The sequence below is a fragment of the Penicillium angulare genome, assembly GCF_028827245.1.
Source record: "Penicillium angulare strain IBT 27051 chromosome Unknown utg000005l_segment0_segment0, whole genome shotgun sequence".
NCBI classification, from domain to species: Eukaryota; Fungi; Ascomycota; class Eurotiomycetes; order Eurotiales; family Aspergillaceae; genus Penicillium; species Penicillium angulare.
The window spans coordinates 5,004,017-5,020,871 of record NW_026623164.1 but is presented as its reverse complement, the minus strand read 5'-3'; the positions used below and the strand labels follow the sequence as shown (position 1 = coordinate 5,020,871).

General features: G+C 45.5%; 6 protein-coding genes across 6 annotated transcripts; 3 read left to right on the top strand and 3 right to left on the bottom strand.

Annotated features, from left to right (window-relative positions):
• Window positions 1-384: 384 nt before the first annotated feature.
• N7478_009244 (DEAD/DEAH box helicase) lies at window positions 385-3,780 on the top strand (the record flags this gene model as incomplete). Its single annotated transcript, XM_056925458.1, has 1 exon — window positions 385-3,780. The coding sequence occupies one exon, from the start codon at window positions 385-387 to the stop codon at window positions 3,778-3,780; it is 3,396 nt and encodes a 1,131-aa protein (XP_056778184.1).
• Window positions 3,781-4,566: 786 nt separating this feature from the next.
• On the top strand, window positions 4,567-5,307 carry N7478_009243 (uncharacterized protein; the record flags this gene model as incomplete). The annotated part of the gene is made up of 1 exon (XM_056925457.1): window positions 4,567-5,307. The coding sequence occupies one exon, from the start codon at window positions 4,567-4,569 to the stop codon at window positions 5,305-5,307; it is 741 nt and encodes a 246-aa protein (XP_056778183.1).
• Window positions 5,308-6,412: 1,105 nt separating this feature from the next.
• aspf34 (cell wall protein PhiA) lies at window positions 6,413-7,030 on the bottom strand (the record flags this gene model as incomplete). Its single annotated transcript, XM_056925456.1, has 2 exons — window positions 6,413-6,669; window positions 6,739-7,030. The coding sequence occupies 2 exons, from the start codon at window positions 7,028-7,030 to the stop codon at window positions 6,413-6,415; spliced, it is 549 nt and encodes a 182-aa protein (XP_056778182.1).
• Window positions 7,031-9,121: 2,091 nt separating this feature from the next.
• N7478_009241 (uncharacterized protein) lies at window positions 9,122-11,594 on the top strand (the record flags this gene model as incomplete). The annotated part of the gene is made up of 6 exons (XM_056925455.1): window positions 9,122-9,202; window positions 9,307-9,391; window positions 9,562-9,563; window positions 9,617-10,011; window positions 10,225-10,919; window positions 11,146-11,594. 6 exons carry the CDS (start codon window positions 9,122-9,124, stop codon window positions 11,592-11,594), a joined length of 1,707 nt encoding a protein of 568 aa, XP_056778181.1.
• An 855-nt stretch (window positions 11,595-12,449) lies between these two features.
• N7478_009240 (uncharacterized protein) lies at window positions 12,450-13,078 on the bottom strand (the record flags this gene model as incomplete). The annotated part of the gene is made up of 2 exons (XM_056925454.1): window positions 12,450-12,549; window positions 12,939-13,078. The coding sequence occupies 2 exons, from the start codon at window positions 13,076-13,078 to the stop codon at window positions 12,450-12,452; spliced, it is 240 nt and encodes a 79-aa protein (XP_056778180.1).
• Window positions 13,079-16,132: 3,054 nt separating this feature from the next.
• Window positions 16,133-16,774, bottom strand: N7478_009239 (uncharacterized protein; the record flags this gene model as incomplete). Its single annotated transcript, XM_056925453.1, has 2 exons — window positions 16,133-16,543; window positions 16,571-16,774. The coding sequence occupies 2 exons, from the start codon at window positions 16,772-16,774 to the stop codon at window positions 16,133-16,135; spliced, it is 615 nt and encodes a 204-aa protein (XP_056778179.1).
• Between the last annotated feature and the right edge of the window lie 81 nt (window positions 16,775-16,855).

Below are 16,855 nucleotides of genomic sequence, written 5' to 3'. Positions count from 1 at the left end.
ATGTTTTCTATTGTTGTTGGAGACTGTGATCTGGTGGCTCTTGGAGATGCGGGACCGGAAGCTGGTTTTGCCGCGCCGGAGTTATCACATTTTCCTTTTTTTACATGAAGGCAAATTTGGCTGCGCAGAGCACATTACACGAGACTCTGCTTGCATTTTTCTTTGCTTTGGTGCTTCCTTATTTACATCTCCTTCTTCATTTTGTTTAATACGCGTCACTCCCTTCTAACCGTGGTGGTTTACTCGTCCAGAAGCTCCGCTGGAATTTCTCCTGTATCTTGGCCGGCCGCAGGACGTCGATCGGATCCTAGATTCCTGATCTGCAGATTCCAGGGAGGTGGGCCTTGATTCAGATAAACAACACAAAGAGAGAAAAGGGTTGCCATGTATGATACTGTGCCAGACACTCCCATTCGGGCCAAAAAGGCTACAGAGCCCGTAGCCCCAGATACTCCAGAAGACGACGGCGACTACGACACCATTGCCACAGTCCCGCTCGCGCATCCTTCACTTACCCCCTCCCAAAGGTTCACGCAACCCACACAGCTTGTCGAAATGCCGAATCCACATTCAAATTCACGGGGCTCCATCATTCAAGTCGCCCAGTCCTCACCCACTGCCCCTGCAACTTCACCTCCACGCCGCGGTGGTTTATTATCCTCACTTATGGCGCCGTCTGGTACTCAATTCCGTCCCCCTGCGAACGCCGCCCGTCCGGCTAAACGACCCGTCATTGATCTCGACGATGCTCCTACCTACCGAGGAGGTTCATCAGACGAAGAATCCAATTACACTATTAGATCCACCGACATAAAACCCTCCATGTTCGAGAAGACCCGGAGCCCTGAGAAGGTTTCTGAGTCGCCGGTACGTGCCAATGGCGCAATGGATAGGTTTAAAGAAATCACAGCATCAGCAATCTACGACCCATCCATCAATGGAGTCAAGCGCTCAGCAGATCAAATGAGCCCCAATGGACAAAAGGGCGTTGCAATTAAAAAATTTAGACAGGTTGCGCCCTCCCGCGCCTTACCTGTGACCGACAAGGTATTGGATGTGCAGGCCATTGACGATTACCGGGTTCGTGTCAAAGTTGAGCGCATGCTGAGCGTTATGCCCAACAAGTCTGTCGACGAATGCGTGTCAGCCCTCATACTCATGAACGGAAATTACGACAACGCTTTGGATCACCTTTCTGATCATCAAGCCTTAACAAAAAACGGTTCCCCAATTCTCATTAATTCATCTGACGATGAGCTGAGTGCTGCATCCACACCTGCCCCAGCAGCCCCGATGGCCAAGCAACAGATCAAAGCCCGCGGTACGATCCACGATAAATGGACGGCACGAAACTTGCAAACTTCCCGGAATCAAGGCCCAGCTGAAGATGTTAAGCCCGGCCGTCGACTAATGCGTGGCCCGAGAAGCCGTGAAAATTCATCTATAGCCCCAATTACTATCGATTCCGATAACGACAGCCAGCCCAAGAAAAAGGCGGGCCGTCTTCAAAAGGGCCGTCGAGATCGTTCACTCTCTCGCTCTGAGTCCATTGAAGCAGCCATGTCGGATTCAGACGATTCAGACGTACGAGTACAAGACCATACTCTTGATGCTTTGAGTTCCAAGGTCCTGAAATTCTTTAACACTTGCAACGCTCGTGATCTTGCCGATATCGTGTCTGTTCCAGAGGACACAGCCAGCCATATAATTTCATTTCGTCCCTTTCATTCGCTCGACGATGTTCGGGCTGTTCCCACTCCAGTTGATCCGTCCAAGCCTAAGCCTAAGGGCAAGCCACGAAAAGCCCCTGTCCCAATCGGCCAAAGAATTGTTGAAAAGTGTACAGAAATGTGGAACGGATATTTGGCGATTGATTCTCTTGTGGCGGAGTGTGAAGCACTTGGAAAGCCAGTTGCTACAGAGATGAAGAAATGGGGTGTTGATATGTTTGGAAAAGCTGATGGTGATTTTGATCTGGTTTCGATGAATAAAGCCAATGCTCATGATTCTGGAATTGCTACTCCTTCATCGAACCACCCGTCCGGAAATGATTCAGACGACGAAGGCCCAGTGACCACTTCCCGCAAGTCCAAGACGAACTCAGGCTTCATTTCACAACCGTCCATAATGGCAGATGACTTAGTGATGAAGGATTATCAGGTTGTGGGAATCAACTGGCTGGCCCTGCTATTCCAGAAGAAATTAAGCTGTATCCTGGCAGATGATATGGGTCTTGGTAAGACCTGTCAGGTTATTGCTTTCCTTGCACATCTGTATGAGATTGGTATCAAGGGGCCTCATCTTATTGTCGTACCGTCCTCAACCATCGAGAACTGGCTGCGAGAATTCCAGAAGTTCTGCCCGGCTCTTTCAGTGATACCCTATTATGCTGGACAGAATGAGCGTGCCGAGCTCAGAGAACAGATCGAGGATAATCGCGATAACATCAATGTAGTAATCACCACTTACACAATTGCTCGTGGCAAGCTCGATGCGAAATTCCTGAGAGATCAAGATTTCACAGCCTGTGTGTATGATGAAGGACATATGTTGAAAAATCATCAATCGCAACTATACGATAAACTTGTTCGGATTCGTGCCAAATTCCGTCTACTCCTAACAGGTACACCTCTTCAAAATAACCTGCAAGAACTGGCCTCTTTACTTGGATTTATTTTACCCGGGGTCTTCAATGAGCACAAAGAAGATTTGCAAGCTGTTTTCTCAAATAAAGCCAAGACTTCCGATGACTCCCATGCAGCACTGCTATCCGTTCAACGTATCGAACGAGCCAAATCGATGCTGAAGCCATTTGTGCTTCGTCGCAAGAAGCACCAAGTCATTGACCTACCTGCTAAACACTCATATGTCAAATACTGTGCAATGAAAAGTTCTCAAATTGAGATTTACGAACATGAACAGGAGCAAGTTCGTCAGCTATTAGCAGACCGTGCTGCTGGTAAGAAGACCGGGTCCAAGTCCGCCAATATCCTTATGAAGCTCCGACAAGCCGCAATTCATCCTCTTCTCGCTCGTCGCCATTATGACCAGGAGACACTCCGCAAAATGTCCAAGGCATGCTTAAAGGAACCACAATGGTCACTCTCTGACCCAGACACCATATACACCGAACTAGAGAATTACAATGACTTTGAATGTCATTCCTTATGTTCCGCAAATCCCAGTTCGCTCGGAAAGTTCAAGCTGAAGAATGACGAATGGATGGACTCAGGTAAAATCGACCAGCTCCGTGAGCTTCTCCTCAAGTTCATTGCAAACGGAGACCGAACCCTCATTTTCTCCCAATTCACCTTGGTCATGGACATCCTGGAACACGTCCTTGAGACTCTGCGCATTGAATTCGTCCGACTAGATGGTCGCACAAACGTCGAAGACCGTCAATCAATCCTGGACGCCTTTTACGAGCGTGAAGAAATCCCTGTCTTCCTCCTTTCCACCAAAGCGGGTGGTGCTGGTATCAACCTTGCATGCGCCAACAAGGTCATTATCTTTGACTCGTCCTTCAATCCTCAAGAGGATGTTCAAGCTGAGAATCGTGCCCATCGTGTTGGTCAGACTCGTGACGTGGAGATCTTCCGATTCGTTACTAGTGGTACTATTGAGGAACAGATATATGCTCTTGGGCAGACGAAGTTGGCTCTCGACCAGGCTGTCGCGGGTGATGATGCTGAAGCTTCGAAGAAGGGCGAGGAGGCCGGTCTCAAAGCTGTCGAATCTATGTTTGTGGCTGACATGGAGAACAAAAAGGCAGAGAAATAGAGGTTGTGTTTTGTGATATCATGTTTTCTCTCTTCTCATTTTTTGGTGTGATAATGATGATGATACTCTATTTACCTGATATTATTTTGCCTTTTTGCAATGATAATGCAGGCACCGTAGAACTAGTAGATACGAAAGAAATAATAAAGAACAATTGAAATTGCCAAAATTGCCAATCAATAAGTAATCTTACGATATCAACAACCCACCAGCTTCTTCATTTTAACATCCATACTGTGCGTCTCAAACATAATCTCTGATCTCAGTTGATCGATGCTATTCACTAATTAAAATGTAATTCTCGTGGTAGGTTTCAAGTTGACTACAGCGTGGTGATGTGGGGCGTTGTCAGAGATCGACATCATGTGATTCTACTACATACGTTTGTGGCTGGGGTTTCTATTTATAGAGTAGATACCTCATAGAGATAATCCATTGACTTCAAGTTAGACCTTTCTCCGATGCACTACATTAATATAGACGAAATTCCCGAATAATAAAAAAAGTACAGACACAGCCATGGATGAGACGCGACGCCACAAGGCAGACGCAGGGGCCAAATTGAGGGCGGAGTTGATCAATACATGGGGGCTAAAACGAACGTGGCCCAATGAGGAAAGAAAAGAAGAACTAAGCAATCCCAGCTGACGTTTTCTTCCTAGTGTGGGCTCTTACATTTAAATATTTAAAGGAAGTTGCTCCCCTGCTAAGGACTGTGATGGACGACTCAGCATCCGTTACTTTTCAACATTCTACCTTGAACCTTCTCGATCCCTACTAGTAATCATGAATTCAGAATACTACGGAACTGCCCCTCAAAATGGGTCTGGCTACCCTGGGTCTCCGCCTCCCCAAGGCCAACCCCAAGGGTATCAGCAATCATATCCGCAACAGTACCCGGAGTCTCAGAATCAGTACCCTCAACCTCAGCCTCAGTACCCCCAGCCTTACAACGGGCAGCAGCAACAGACCGCCCCTGGTCAAGCCCAGGCCGATGAACGCGGTCTTGGCGGTGCCCTCGCCGGTGGTGCTGTCGGTGGTTTCGCTGGCCACAAGGCCAACCACGGCTTCCTCGGAACCATCGGTGGTGCGATTGCTGGTTCCATTGCTCAAGACGCCTACAAGAAGCACCAGCAGCAGAGTGAACAGAACCTTCCTCCCCAGGGCGGTGCCTACCCGCAGCAATACCCTCAGCAGCCATACCCGCAAGCGGGTCCATATCAACAATATCCTCCTCAGGGCCCATATCAACAATATCCCCCGCAAGGTGCATATCCGCCGAGTCAATTCTATCCACTGAACCAGTTGCGTCACAATAAAAAGTCTGTGCGGGAAAAACAGGACGATGTTGAAGAGCTTCAGGACAAGATTAACCGTGTTTCCCAGCGCATGCAGCAGGGTCCCTCAAACCATAAGATGAAGGATCTGCGGAAAGACATGGAAGACTTGCAGAAAGATCTGAGAAAGGCCCAGGAGGACTACCAGAAAGAATTAAATAAGGCGCTAGACGACGATGCTAAGAAGTGACGGTACTAAGCTTCGGAACAAGCAGAAAACAGAGTGCAGCAAAGGCGGCAGCTAAGCGGGTGAACAGGCAAAGGTGGCTAAGCCTATCATTTCTTGTAAGGGTCAAGGCTTTGGTGTTGATGATACGGACGATTATTTGCATGGTACGGCTCATAGGGCATCTGGATGAAACCCAGGAAGCCCAGACAATGCAAAGAAACATCGGTGGAGTTAGATTGATGATTTGATATCTTCATGGCACCGGGATTGTGTCTAGCGGAGTTTGATTTAATTTTTGATAGCACCAGAAACTTTTTATTAGCAAAGAGCTTGAAATAGCCATTTCGAACATCTTTATTCTGGTCATCTTTCCTAAAAGATCCGATGCCATCCTGCGAAGCAACTATCCCAGTACCAAGGTCACAAATTGCGTGATAAAACTCTTTTTAAACAAGTGCTTGCGACTCTCACGCTTATAGTGCTATATTCTTCCTGGATCATGATGTACATGTGTAGATGCCAGCGCTATCTTTTATCCAGTAATTTAGATAGTTTGACGGCCAGCCACCGATGGGATTGTACACCTGTTGATGGATAATACACACATATCCTCTAGTGCCAACGTAAAAGCCAAGGCCCCACGCCTCCCCTGTCGCAATTCAGAGTGCGAGGTTTGGGAAATTTTCAGTGGAAGGTCATTCCCATTTGGGATTTGTTTTGATCGCTCGGATGAGAGTGCTGCATAGCTTGATGATGGCTGTCTGACCCTCTTTCTGACGCTTTTCATATACAGATCCGACTGTGGTATGATCTGGTCAGCAGGATGGGGGATCAGGGGCTGGGAGCTGGTGATATTCTTGAATAGTGTTGGAAGCTGAGTGGTATCTGGGATAACTCCAAAGAACTGAAATGCTGGATATACTCGGTAATACATTGAAAGTTTGATCATGAATATTTAAATGACTGCATTACATTGGAACATTAGATATTTCTAATGAAAATTGATATTATTACATGTATTGAAGCTTTCGCCAACATATAAGCTCTGGGGATTTCTAAGCCGACACAATGGATGCAATTTAACTTGGCATTACATCCACCGATCATTTTATGGTAGTCGCTGGAACTACTCAGTGTAGAGGCAGCTGTTAGGCTTGGAAGTTTTCTCGATGCGAGCGGCAATGCCAACACAGTCCTTGTTGCCACCAGGGTTCGCGACTCCAGCTGATGCCCAAATAGACCAAGCACCATCAATGCTATTGGGGCAGGCAATCAGGTCATTGCCGGCGAATTGCAAATGATCATTCTTGATCGCCCAGCCTTTACGCTCGGAGTTCTTGGGCGCAGGTTGAGCACCGGTGGTGTATCCAATCTTACCCTGGCCTGTTTGTCACAATAGCATTAGCATAATATCCCCATAGAAATTGCCTTGGAGATTGCCTCAGAACTTACCCATGCCAGAGCGATCGACGTAGATCTCTTGAGGTGTGGCGGATGCAGCATAAAGATAAAGAGCTCCATCTTTGATGTAGAAGGTGGCATCCTGATCCTTGGGGCGTGCGCAGCTGGCACCTTGAGACTTGAGGCCAGCTAGAATGCTGCTCTTGGCGGCATTGAAGCCGTCATATTGCACATCAGAGCCTGAGTGGATAGATACGACGTTGAAAGTCTCGGATTGGGTGCTGGGAAGAGCAGAAGCGGTCGCTGCAACGGAGGCAGCAAACAGAATGTTTCCGATCTGCATTATGAAAATAGTTATATGGAGAACGGTGAAGCGAAAGTCTGGATGTGAGAAGAACAGAAGATTTGGTTGATAATTGCTCCTCTGTGGCTGGGGACTTGGGTTCTTTTTATATGTTTCTTGCCTTGTTTTCTACAGGTAGTCCTGTTTTTTGGAAGCAGCTGGAAGATGCCCTAAACCTGGAAGATGCCCTAAAACTGGAAGCGGCATCTCCGCGTCTGCAGGCTAGTCATGCCCACTGGCACTTGCCTATTGATTATCTGCACGAGGGGTGGGGATACTTGAACTTGGCATGGCGAATGTCTCAATATTGCATCAGGCTACAATTGTCTCAGACAACTATCCTCAGCGGTCCCACTTGAAATCATGCCGAGGTTTAGGCGGGTCTATCCTCGACCTCTTTGTACATACAGTATTTGGTTGCAATCATCGTGAAGACACACTCAACTGGCCCATTTCACTTACACTCCTGGGATTTGGCTCTGTATCTTTTCTTTTGTTACTTCCCCGCATGATTAGTAGCCCCATTCACTCAAAATGGTCATATTTTGCGTTGGGCTTTTGCGCGGCCGGTGGCAACTAAACAGCATGGCGGTGCAACTTCGGCGAAATGAATATTAACTGATAGGATCGTCGCTACCCGTGTCTCGCCTATTATCCGTACGCAGTGCGATGCGGGTAAATGGACCCTGCATAACAGGTTTGCCCGCATGTCTCTGATGAACCCACTTCCGGGTGCTCTATCCAACCATGGATGACCATTCAAAAAAAGTCTGGGGGCTATGCAGATTGCATACAGTAGGTTATCCAAAAATAGAGCCAGTTGTTTTTACTTCACGGACTATGTACTTCGTACGCACTTCGAGAACGGAGATATCACTGGATATGCATGTTATAACCAGATTTTGTTTCAAATGTTCAGAACTTTTCAGAGGATTAGTATTTCTCGGATGGTCATTCCGGTCCACTCTATTCTTTAATCGTAAGCTTGACTATTGGAGTCGATCTTGATATAATGTGAATGATCATCATGATGAAGGCTAATTCAGGATCCACCCCAATCTAATTCTGGACTCATTTCAAGGTATCTTTTGATTAAACCGAGACAAGCTAGGGAAAATAACGTCGTAATCCTTTTACTTTCCCCCGTAGCAACTTCTGTATTCTTGAAATGTGTCTTTTTCGACAGAGTCTCACCCTTTTCGTAATGAAACTTGCGTGATTTTGTGATAGTTGACGACTCTGCAGATCAGCATTAGATGAAAAGCGAAACAAAAACTTCGAATTTGCAGCTCCAACATCGTATAACATGGAACATTTGTTATCTTAGAATCCTGCCTAGTGATTTGTGCTCGATTAAACCCGACAAATATCTCTTCTGGACGTTACTATGTAGATCAAGCTGCTCTATAGTATATCGTAAATATATGCCTACCTATAGGTGGACCCCAGTTTTTTGTATTGCAGCTTGCTAAATATCGCCTTTTTCATTCGCAGAAAACAGAGGCTGTTTTGTAGAAACAGCAGAAATGGAGGAATCGGGTGGTTCTCAGGCAATTTTGGGTCATCAAGACCAGAGACTCCTCCCGATGAGGGGGTGTGTCAGGATGAATTCCTGAGAAGTCTCCACTATTATGGATAAGTCAGCTTGCCCATTAGTCATGTATTCTACACGTAGTTATAAATTGATAGTTTAGCTACATAATAACAAGACAGAGTTCTCCAATTTTCCTGATTGGCCAGTTGCATCCTGTTCTGACACTATATACTATAGTTGACCGCCCCTTTGTTTACAGTTCCCTAAGATCTATGTAAACAGCATGCAGACACCGTCCAATTGAATCAATTCGACTGTAGCCCTTCACAGCACTGGCAGTTGTATCTCCCTTCTTTCTTATTGATTCCTTAAAGCCCTTCCTACTATACTACTTTGAATTCACTACCAATTAACTATCACTAACCATGTCGCAAAGCCAGCAAACCGAGGTTGAACCTTCGCAGTGAAATACATTCGATTCAATTTCTGGGCCGACGACTTCTCGTTTATTATACCTTCCAATTACCCAGCTACCCCGTCTATCTCTCAGCAGGTAGATGGCTTCTCGTTTGTTCAGCCGTCTATTCCTTCGTCGATCGCTCCGGATCCTCTCGAACGCTTCCAACGTGTCAGTCCTGGTAGGAAAGGCCAATTCTTTCTTTACGGCGCGATTAATCATAGAGATTGGGCCGACTGGTGGTTGGAGACTGACTATGGATCTAACAACAGTAATATCGCTTAGGAATCCCAACATGGGTCCACTTTGGAGACCTGGAAACAGTTTGAGCAAGTAGCGCATGTGGGCAACGGGAGCCCAAAGGTTATGTGTAAGCGTTGCGATACGATTCGTGAGCACCCTTATGCTACAGGGAGGATGCGAATGGTAGGGTTGGTCGTCATGGCACGACGACTATTACCCGTCATCTTCAGACTTCAGCCTGCCAAAAGGCCTCAAGTGGACGCCGGCAAAGGCATATAACAAGGTTTCTTCGAACAGCGGTATGTTAAGGTGTATTATATTAGAGCAATACTAATAAGTGAGCTTTACCTAGTGCGACGCCGATACCGACGGTCAACCCTTCTCGCAAGAGGCCTGGAACGATCAACTCCTACAGTTCATCACTACTAACCGGCTGCCGTTCCAATTTATCGAAAATCCAGCCTTTCGCCGCCTGATCACACAATCGGCGTCCGCTCCAGCTTTAAGCCCTCCAACCGTACCCTCCGCTGATACAATTCGACATCGGTTGTCTACTCTTGTCAAAGAGCGTCAGCAGGATACGCTCAAGATGCTACCAGAGCATGCGAAGGTCTCGGTTGCACTAGACTGTTGGACATCTCCATTTGGGCAGGCGTTTATGGCTATCACTGGCTATTTTATCGACGCCGACTGGGTGTACCGCGAGGTGCTACTCGGCTTTAAGCCCCTTTATGGGACCGCATACAGGTGCAAACCTAAGTGCCGTTCTTATAAAGTCTCTCACTGAGCATGGAATTCAGGACCGAATCTTTGGAGTAACGACCGATAACGCATCGAATAACAAGACCCTAGTTGATTCACTACAACAGTCTTTAGCTAGTGGTTTCAACGTTATCCGTATCCCCTGCCTTGCCCATGTGATCCAATTGAGTTTGGACCGACTGCTTGATCGTTTAAAAGCAGTCCCAAAAACCAACATGCCGAGACTCAATGGTCAGAGCGTCAGATGACCCTAGCCAAGGCGAACGCACAATCTAACAACCGGGAGATACCGTATACCTTACAAAGAATACGAGATCTTACAGTCTTCATCTGGGCTAGTCCTCAGCGCCGGGAGCCATTCCTAAAGCTTCAACTTCCAGCCCTAGGGCTAATACTAGTCCAGGATGTTAAGGTTCAATGCAATTCAACGTTTCTTATGCTTCGCCGAGCAAAGAGGATCCGTTCTTTTATTGTCACATTCTGTGAAGACTACAACTATCTAGAGCTCGCACTTGATGATGATCAGTGGCGCCAGATCGACTACCTTCTTTGCCTCACAAAGCCGTTCTTTGATTATACCCTTTCCCTTTCAAAGACGCGCGATGTGACATCGCATCTTGTATTACAGATCTATAACTTGCTCTTTGAACACATTGAACGATCAAAGATACAGTTACAGCGAAAGCGTGTCGTTTGGAAGAAACAGATGCTCATCTCTCTCGAGGCTAGCCATGCAAAATTGCGCGACCACTTCAAAGAGACGGACCATATGCGGGGGCATATCTATGCACTGTGTACAATGATATCGCCAGATAGTAGATTCCAGTTCTTCCTTTCTGATGATTGGTCCGAAGCCAAAGGATTACGCGATCAGTACCGTGTCGCATTCCGTGGTGCCCTCACTCCTATCCAGCAACGTTTTACCAATGCCAATGCTCAAGGCCCGCACGAGTCTTCTTCCGGATCGACACCAAATCATTCCTTTATGACCTAGTTCGAAGCCAAAAATCTCTCTCCAAAGCAACAGCAAGTGTAGTTGTGGATGAGTTGACGTAGTATCTCGACGGCAGTAAGTTCATCACTATATTCATCAATTGACTTATTACTAATTTTAATTAGATGTGACTGATTTTGAGCCTCTCTCCTTCTGGAGAGAGGATGAATTCCGTTTCCCGGCTATTACTGCACTTGCAAGGGATGTACTCGCAATCCCGGCAACGGGCGCTGGGGTAGAAAGTCTGTTTAAAACTGCACGCGATATCTGCCACTATCCCCGCGGCTCTTTAAAGCCGCATACTGTCGAAGAGCTGATGCTGTACCTATGTACATCAAGATTTAACCTTGAGGTGCAGGAAGCGAAGGAATTTGAACAGTTCTTGATATCTGATGACATCCAGGTATTGATGGAAGAGAAGTATGAGCAGTCAGGCGCAGATGACCTCGAAATTGAAGAGATCAGTGATACTAAAGAGCAGGGTGATAGCTCTGAGGATCTGACTGATATTGACGATAGTTCCAACGATGACGATGCTACCATCACTGCTATAGCTATAGCTGCACCGTCTTAGGTTCGTACATCGGGGAGGAAGAGGAGGCATGTTGATGATGAACTTTATGAGCGATATTAGTATGTAGATAGTTTAATCTCACTTGATATCTTATCAATCGATCTCATCAATCAGTCAATTCAGTCAATTCTTAAGAGAACTCGGCCAATTCGAACTTAGCCTGTAATTGGAATACTCAAAAATACTGGGAAAATCTGCATTACTTATGCAAATGCCAAGAATTGGCATGTTTGTACTGTTTGGGGGCCCAGGCTGGGCTTTGGGCTTTGTGGGCTCTGCGGAGGTCTAGTGGTATGGTATGTTTCACGACTCAGTGCATTTGATTATTTGTATTCGTAATACAATCACTACCCCACATGGGTATCCAATCATCCCACGTAGATCATCTTTTTTAGTCGTTTTAGAGGCCATCAGGTCATCCTCTTCTTTGAAGAACGGCGCGTTGGTGTTCTTAGTCTTATAGGCGGTCCTAGGCATTGATACCTTTGCATGAAACCTGTATTACTTCAGGGAAGCACTGACAGCATAGGATAATAACAGACCTCAACTGAGTTGAGAGACGTGATCGATACAGAGTTGTGAACGTATAACTAGGACAGCTGGATACGGATTCTGGGTCTAATAAAAAGGTTGTCCCCAGTTTGGTGGGGTTACAGGTTCGATTCACGTTGGTCCTCGAGATATTAGTATATGCCCGCTGGCATTGGTCTTTTGAGACAGATTGTATTACCCCGTCAAATTAAAACCAGGCTTTCACTATAAATTGATCGCTGCCTAACCCCTCTTCTGGGCGACAAAATGCTACTATACACATGTGCTTGTATCTTGGCTCTCCTAGGGCTGATCTGGCCATTCTTATCGAAACCCCCCTTCCGCCCGGTCGTAGGCACCATCTAATACGCTCACAACCACACACTTGATTGTCACCATAACTTCATAGTCCTTGACAATGTTCCTTATTAGTTAACAAGTTATTGGTCTGTCAACAGAAATTCATTAACAGTTAGTTAACTACCTACTTAACTGTATCTGCACTCCTCCAATTTTCCCTCTTTGGGTTCTGGGCACCATCCTAGTTCTGCGGATGAAAATATAATCTATCCCTGCCATACTTCAGTCACTTAAGCCTCATAGAACCCGAGAATATACCCCCAAAAAACTGCAAATTGAAAGAGCCAAGGACGCAGGTAAGACACATGAAATAGGCAACAGTAAAGGCTGTTTTGGGTAGCGTATGTTGAATGGCATACCCAGCTTAAATGACCTCTAATTGCAGACATTCCTGTCAGTATAACGTGCATGGAATAATAATAACAATATCAACTCCGATACTTACTAGCCTACAAAATAAAGCACGGCTTAGAAACAGGATCCTTGTGGGTAGTCGTCAACCCCACATTCGCACGATCCTCTTGAAGTTGGGTCTGGGTTCTGACCGCTCTTGAAGCAGCATCGTTGATAAAATCCACAACCAGGACAGTCATTATAGTCGCAACAATCGGCAGGTTTTACACCCCCTCCTTTACGGCATTGCTGCTCTTGTGCCGGTGACATTTGAACAGTTGTATTTGCCAACACTGATACCGCAAAGCCAGACAGAAAAACCAGAGAGATCAGTTTCATTGTGGATGGCTATGTGTGTTCAGTATGAATTTCAGAGATGTTTTCGATGTTTATCCGTAGAATGTACCTGTTTAAATTCATGTCAAGGGTGTATCTGCTAAAACCGAGTGTAGAAGTCTTACCTATTGTGATATGCTCAAGGGGAGAAATATAACTTAGAATCGAAATGGATATGGATGCAAAAAGACATATTTATAATTTATTGCCAATACTATTTTATACTATTTTCCCTTCCTCTCCTTCTAATCATGCTATTAGCTGAAATATCCGTTTGCAGATATAATCTCCCCCTAGTCCTATGCACCTCTTAGGTTACCGTACTACGAATTAACATCTAGACCAGGTCTTAAATGAGGTTATTATGACAGCTATAATATATTCTCTTTTTAGACTTTGTGCTTGGTGGTAACAGCTCTTATGGATATCCGTCATCTTCTCTAATATCTCATGGTTTTAGAGACTACGAATTAAGATCTAGACTAGGTCTGGAATTAGATTATTATCATAGCTATAATATATTCTCTTTTAAGGCTTTGTGCTTGATGGTAACAGCTTCCATGGATATCCGTCATCTTGTCTAATATCTTATGGTTTTAGAGACTACGATTTAAGATCTAGACTAGGTCTGAAATAATGTTATTATAATAGCTATATAATATATTCTCTTTTTAGGCTTTGTGCTTGGTGGTAACAGCTCCCATGGATATCCGTCATCTTGTTAATATCCTATGATTCTAGAGAATATGACGAGTGACGCAAACGGAAGCGGTTTTCTACAACACTTAAATTTCAATTTAAAACTCCGTTTTCAGAATTCCGGTCCTACATTACCCTCGGCCACAACCCAATATATGGTGTGCAGATGGTAGCTGCTAAAATTGTCTTAACTTTCCTGGAAATTGTACAGCTTTAGTAGGTTAGGTTTTTTGAGTCCTTCTCAAGTAGTCTACGCAAGGGACAGTCAGTTGTTGTCAAGACCTAAGTGGGCTTGTGAACATGTGACCTCATGTCACTGATATGATACATCGGTTGTTCGCGCACACACTCTTATTTTTCTCTCTCCATCGTATTTCTCTTGCAGCTAGCTAGATAGCTCGAATGAAGACTTGAATCATCAAATTCTTACGACTGACTAATTGAACAACTGTGAACTTGGTTATATTTTCTTCATAGTATATTCTGGACCGTTGATCTAGACTTCTAGGTAGCTACCACAAAAGTAGTGAGGGTTTGTACCGGTAGACATGTTCCGTTGGGACCCTAAGACCTGTGGTTCGCTCAGCCTATGTCCCCTTCTTTTGTGAGAGAAATTCCTAAGTTAAGTGGAACAAAGGATTGTGGCAAATAATAAACCTAGATTCAAGGACCATCTGGACTCTCTCAAACTAAGTTTAAACAAGCAAGGGTTACAAATTGATGAACATCTTTATCCCCTCCTTTACCAACTTAACACAATTGATGAATTTGTCAAGAACCCATTTTCCGGCAAACTCCCAGACCCTTTAGTAGCTAAAGCCGACTGCGCACTGGAGTTTAATCAATAATAGCACAGAAGATGATTCATTTCGTTTGAGCCACATAAGGGATAAACTAACTCGCCGAAAACTCCGCGTTCCGGGTCTTCTTGGGACGGCCCGAGGGGCCAATTTCGTCATAGCTCTGTACAGAGACATTTCCACTTCTACCAGGACAGCAATTGATATCCCTTGAATACGTTCAGTCGGGATGGAAATTTAACCGTAAATGTGCACAAAATATCCCAATTTTTGATCTAGAAACTCAATAACCTTTTATCTTACAATCGGACTTTGGTTTCGCACTCTGAAGATGCAGATAGAACCAATTTTTTTCGAGCCATATAGTCTCGAAAGATGTCTGCCCTAGTAATATTCTTCTATCGCCGTCAAGTAGTGTTGAAATAAAGAACGAACATTGCCGTCCCCCGTCCCGGCAGCCGATTTAACCTTTGTGGATCACCTGCCGCACGGAAGTCTAGATTAACTTTAAACGAGTGCCCCGCAAGATGATCGGACCACCCTTAATATAGAGTTATCCAGTAGCAGTCTACCGACGTCTAAAGAACTTAAGTAATCAGGCGTACTATAATTTATATTCCCAGCCTGATAAGTCTGAGCCACCCGGCTCCTAGGAACTCTAGTTCCTGTACTAGGATTAAGGGATGGGTGCAGGATCGTGCGATAACTCTCAGGTGGGAGTGCAAACTTGAGTAAGCCATTAATCTCACAGCTCAACAGCAATCCATGTACATTTTGCTTCGAATTCTGGAGTGTAAACCCGCTTTCATGTGGATGCGTGGAAATTAAGGATTCCTGGGATCATATAACCGTAATGTCACTAATTGATCATCCCGTGGATCTGTTGGAAATCCTTTGGCTTCCAACTTGCAAGTGCGCTTTCTCTTGTTGGGGAGCTTTGGATTTTGCCATATGGTTTCCTTGAGCCCATGTGCGTTGTGCAAGTGATGTCGAAGGTCACGCTCATCGCTGAAGGGTTGGGAGCATCCGCATATCGGCTTTGTCGGACCAAGCTGTATATTAGCCAAGTGCTGCCCTTCAATGTGTTCCCTCAGGTTGTCACTTCGCAGCCAGTATCGTAGACGTTCTTCCGCAAAGAGATTTGGGTCCCATAAGCAAAAGAGGCAGTATCCTGGACGAATGACGGTATGGCGATATATGATTACTTCGCAATGCTGGGCTTTCCAAGACTGGAGATGGTTATCACAATGATCCCGCCACTGAGCTGAGGTACACCATTCCATGCACTCGTAATAAAACCGCACATCCGCATCTGGTATTTGAAGGCTAAAAGCTTTCTCGCGCCGAATACATCCGTGAATATGAGCGCTTCTGTCACATTTTCTCAGACTAATAGAGTTAGTATCGACCAGGTTATTATCAGATCGGGGCGCTCACCTTGCGATATTGATTTGGGCAACCTTTTACATGACAGAGACCTTGAACTGGGCTTTCATTTGGGAGGTATACCACATCAAAATCAGGGACACACTGAGTCTGTAGATCTTGGACAAAAAGAAGTTTTTCGTCAAAAGAAAGCTCTTTGGTGCAGGACATGGCTGTTGCGATTCGCGCAACCTCGGGCATAATCAACATTTGAGCGCGTGTGCAAATGTCATTCTCCAAATGCGCCGGCTCTTCCTTTCCCCGGTTGATGATTTTCTGGTCTCTTTTCTCCCGTACCCACCGATTTTGATATTGCTTGAGCTCAGAAAGACGATGTCGAACTAGCGCCTTCCTGCATTCCAGCTGCTCGTGCTCGAATGAGTTCGCATCGTGACTTCGCTCAAACTAGTCGATCCGATCTCTCATTCTTACCATGTCTGGTTTTTCAAGAATACTTTTCTTGACTTCTGCTGGCAATTCGCTCGGCAAGCCGCGCTCATAAAATTGGACGTAGCCTTGGAAGTACTCAATGTGATCAGATTGGTCCGCCTCGTCGACAACAGCTGACACTGTATCTATAGAGGAGCAGTGGGCTTTATAATGCTCTGGAAAAGTGTATGGTCCCTGGTGCGCCATGATTTGAGACACAGGTGCAGAACCATGCCTTCCTATAACAAACTTTAGTACTGTGGCCTCTTTCGTGGTTTCAGGGACTGA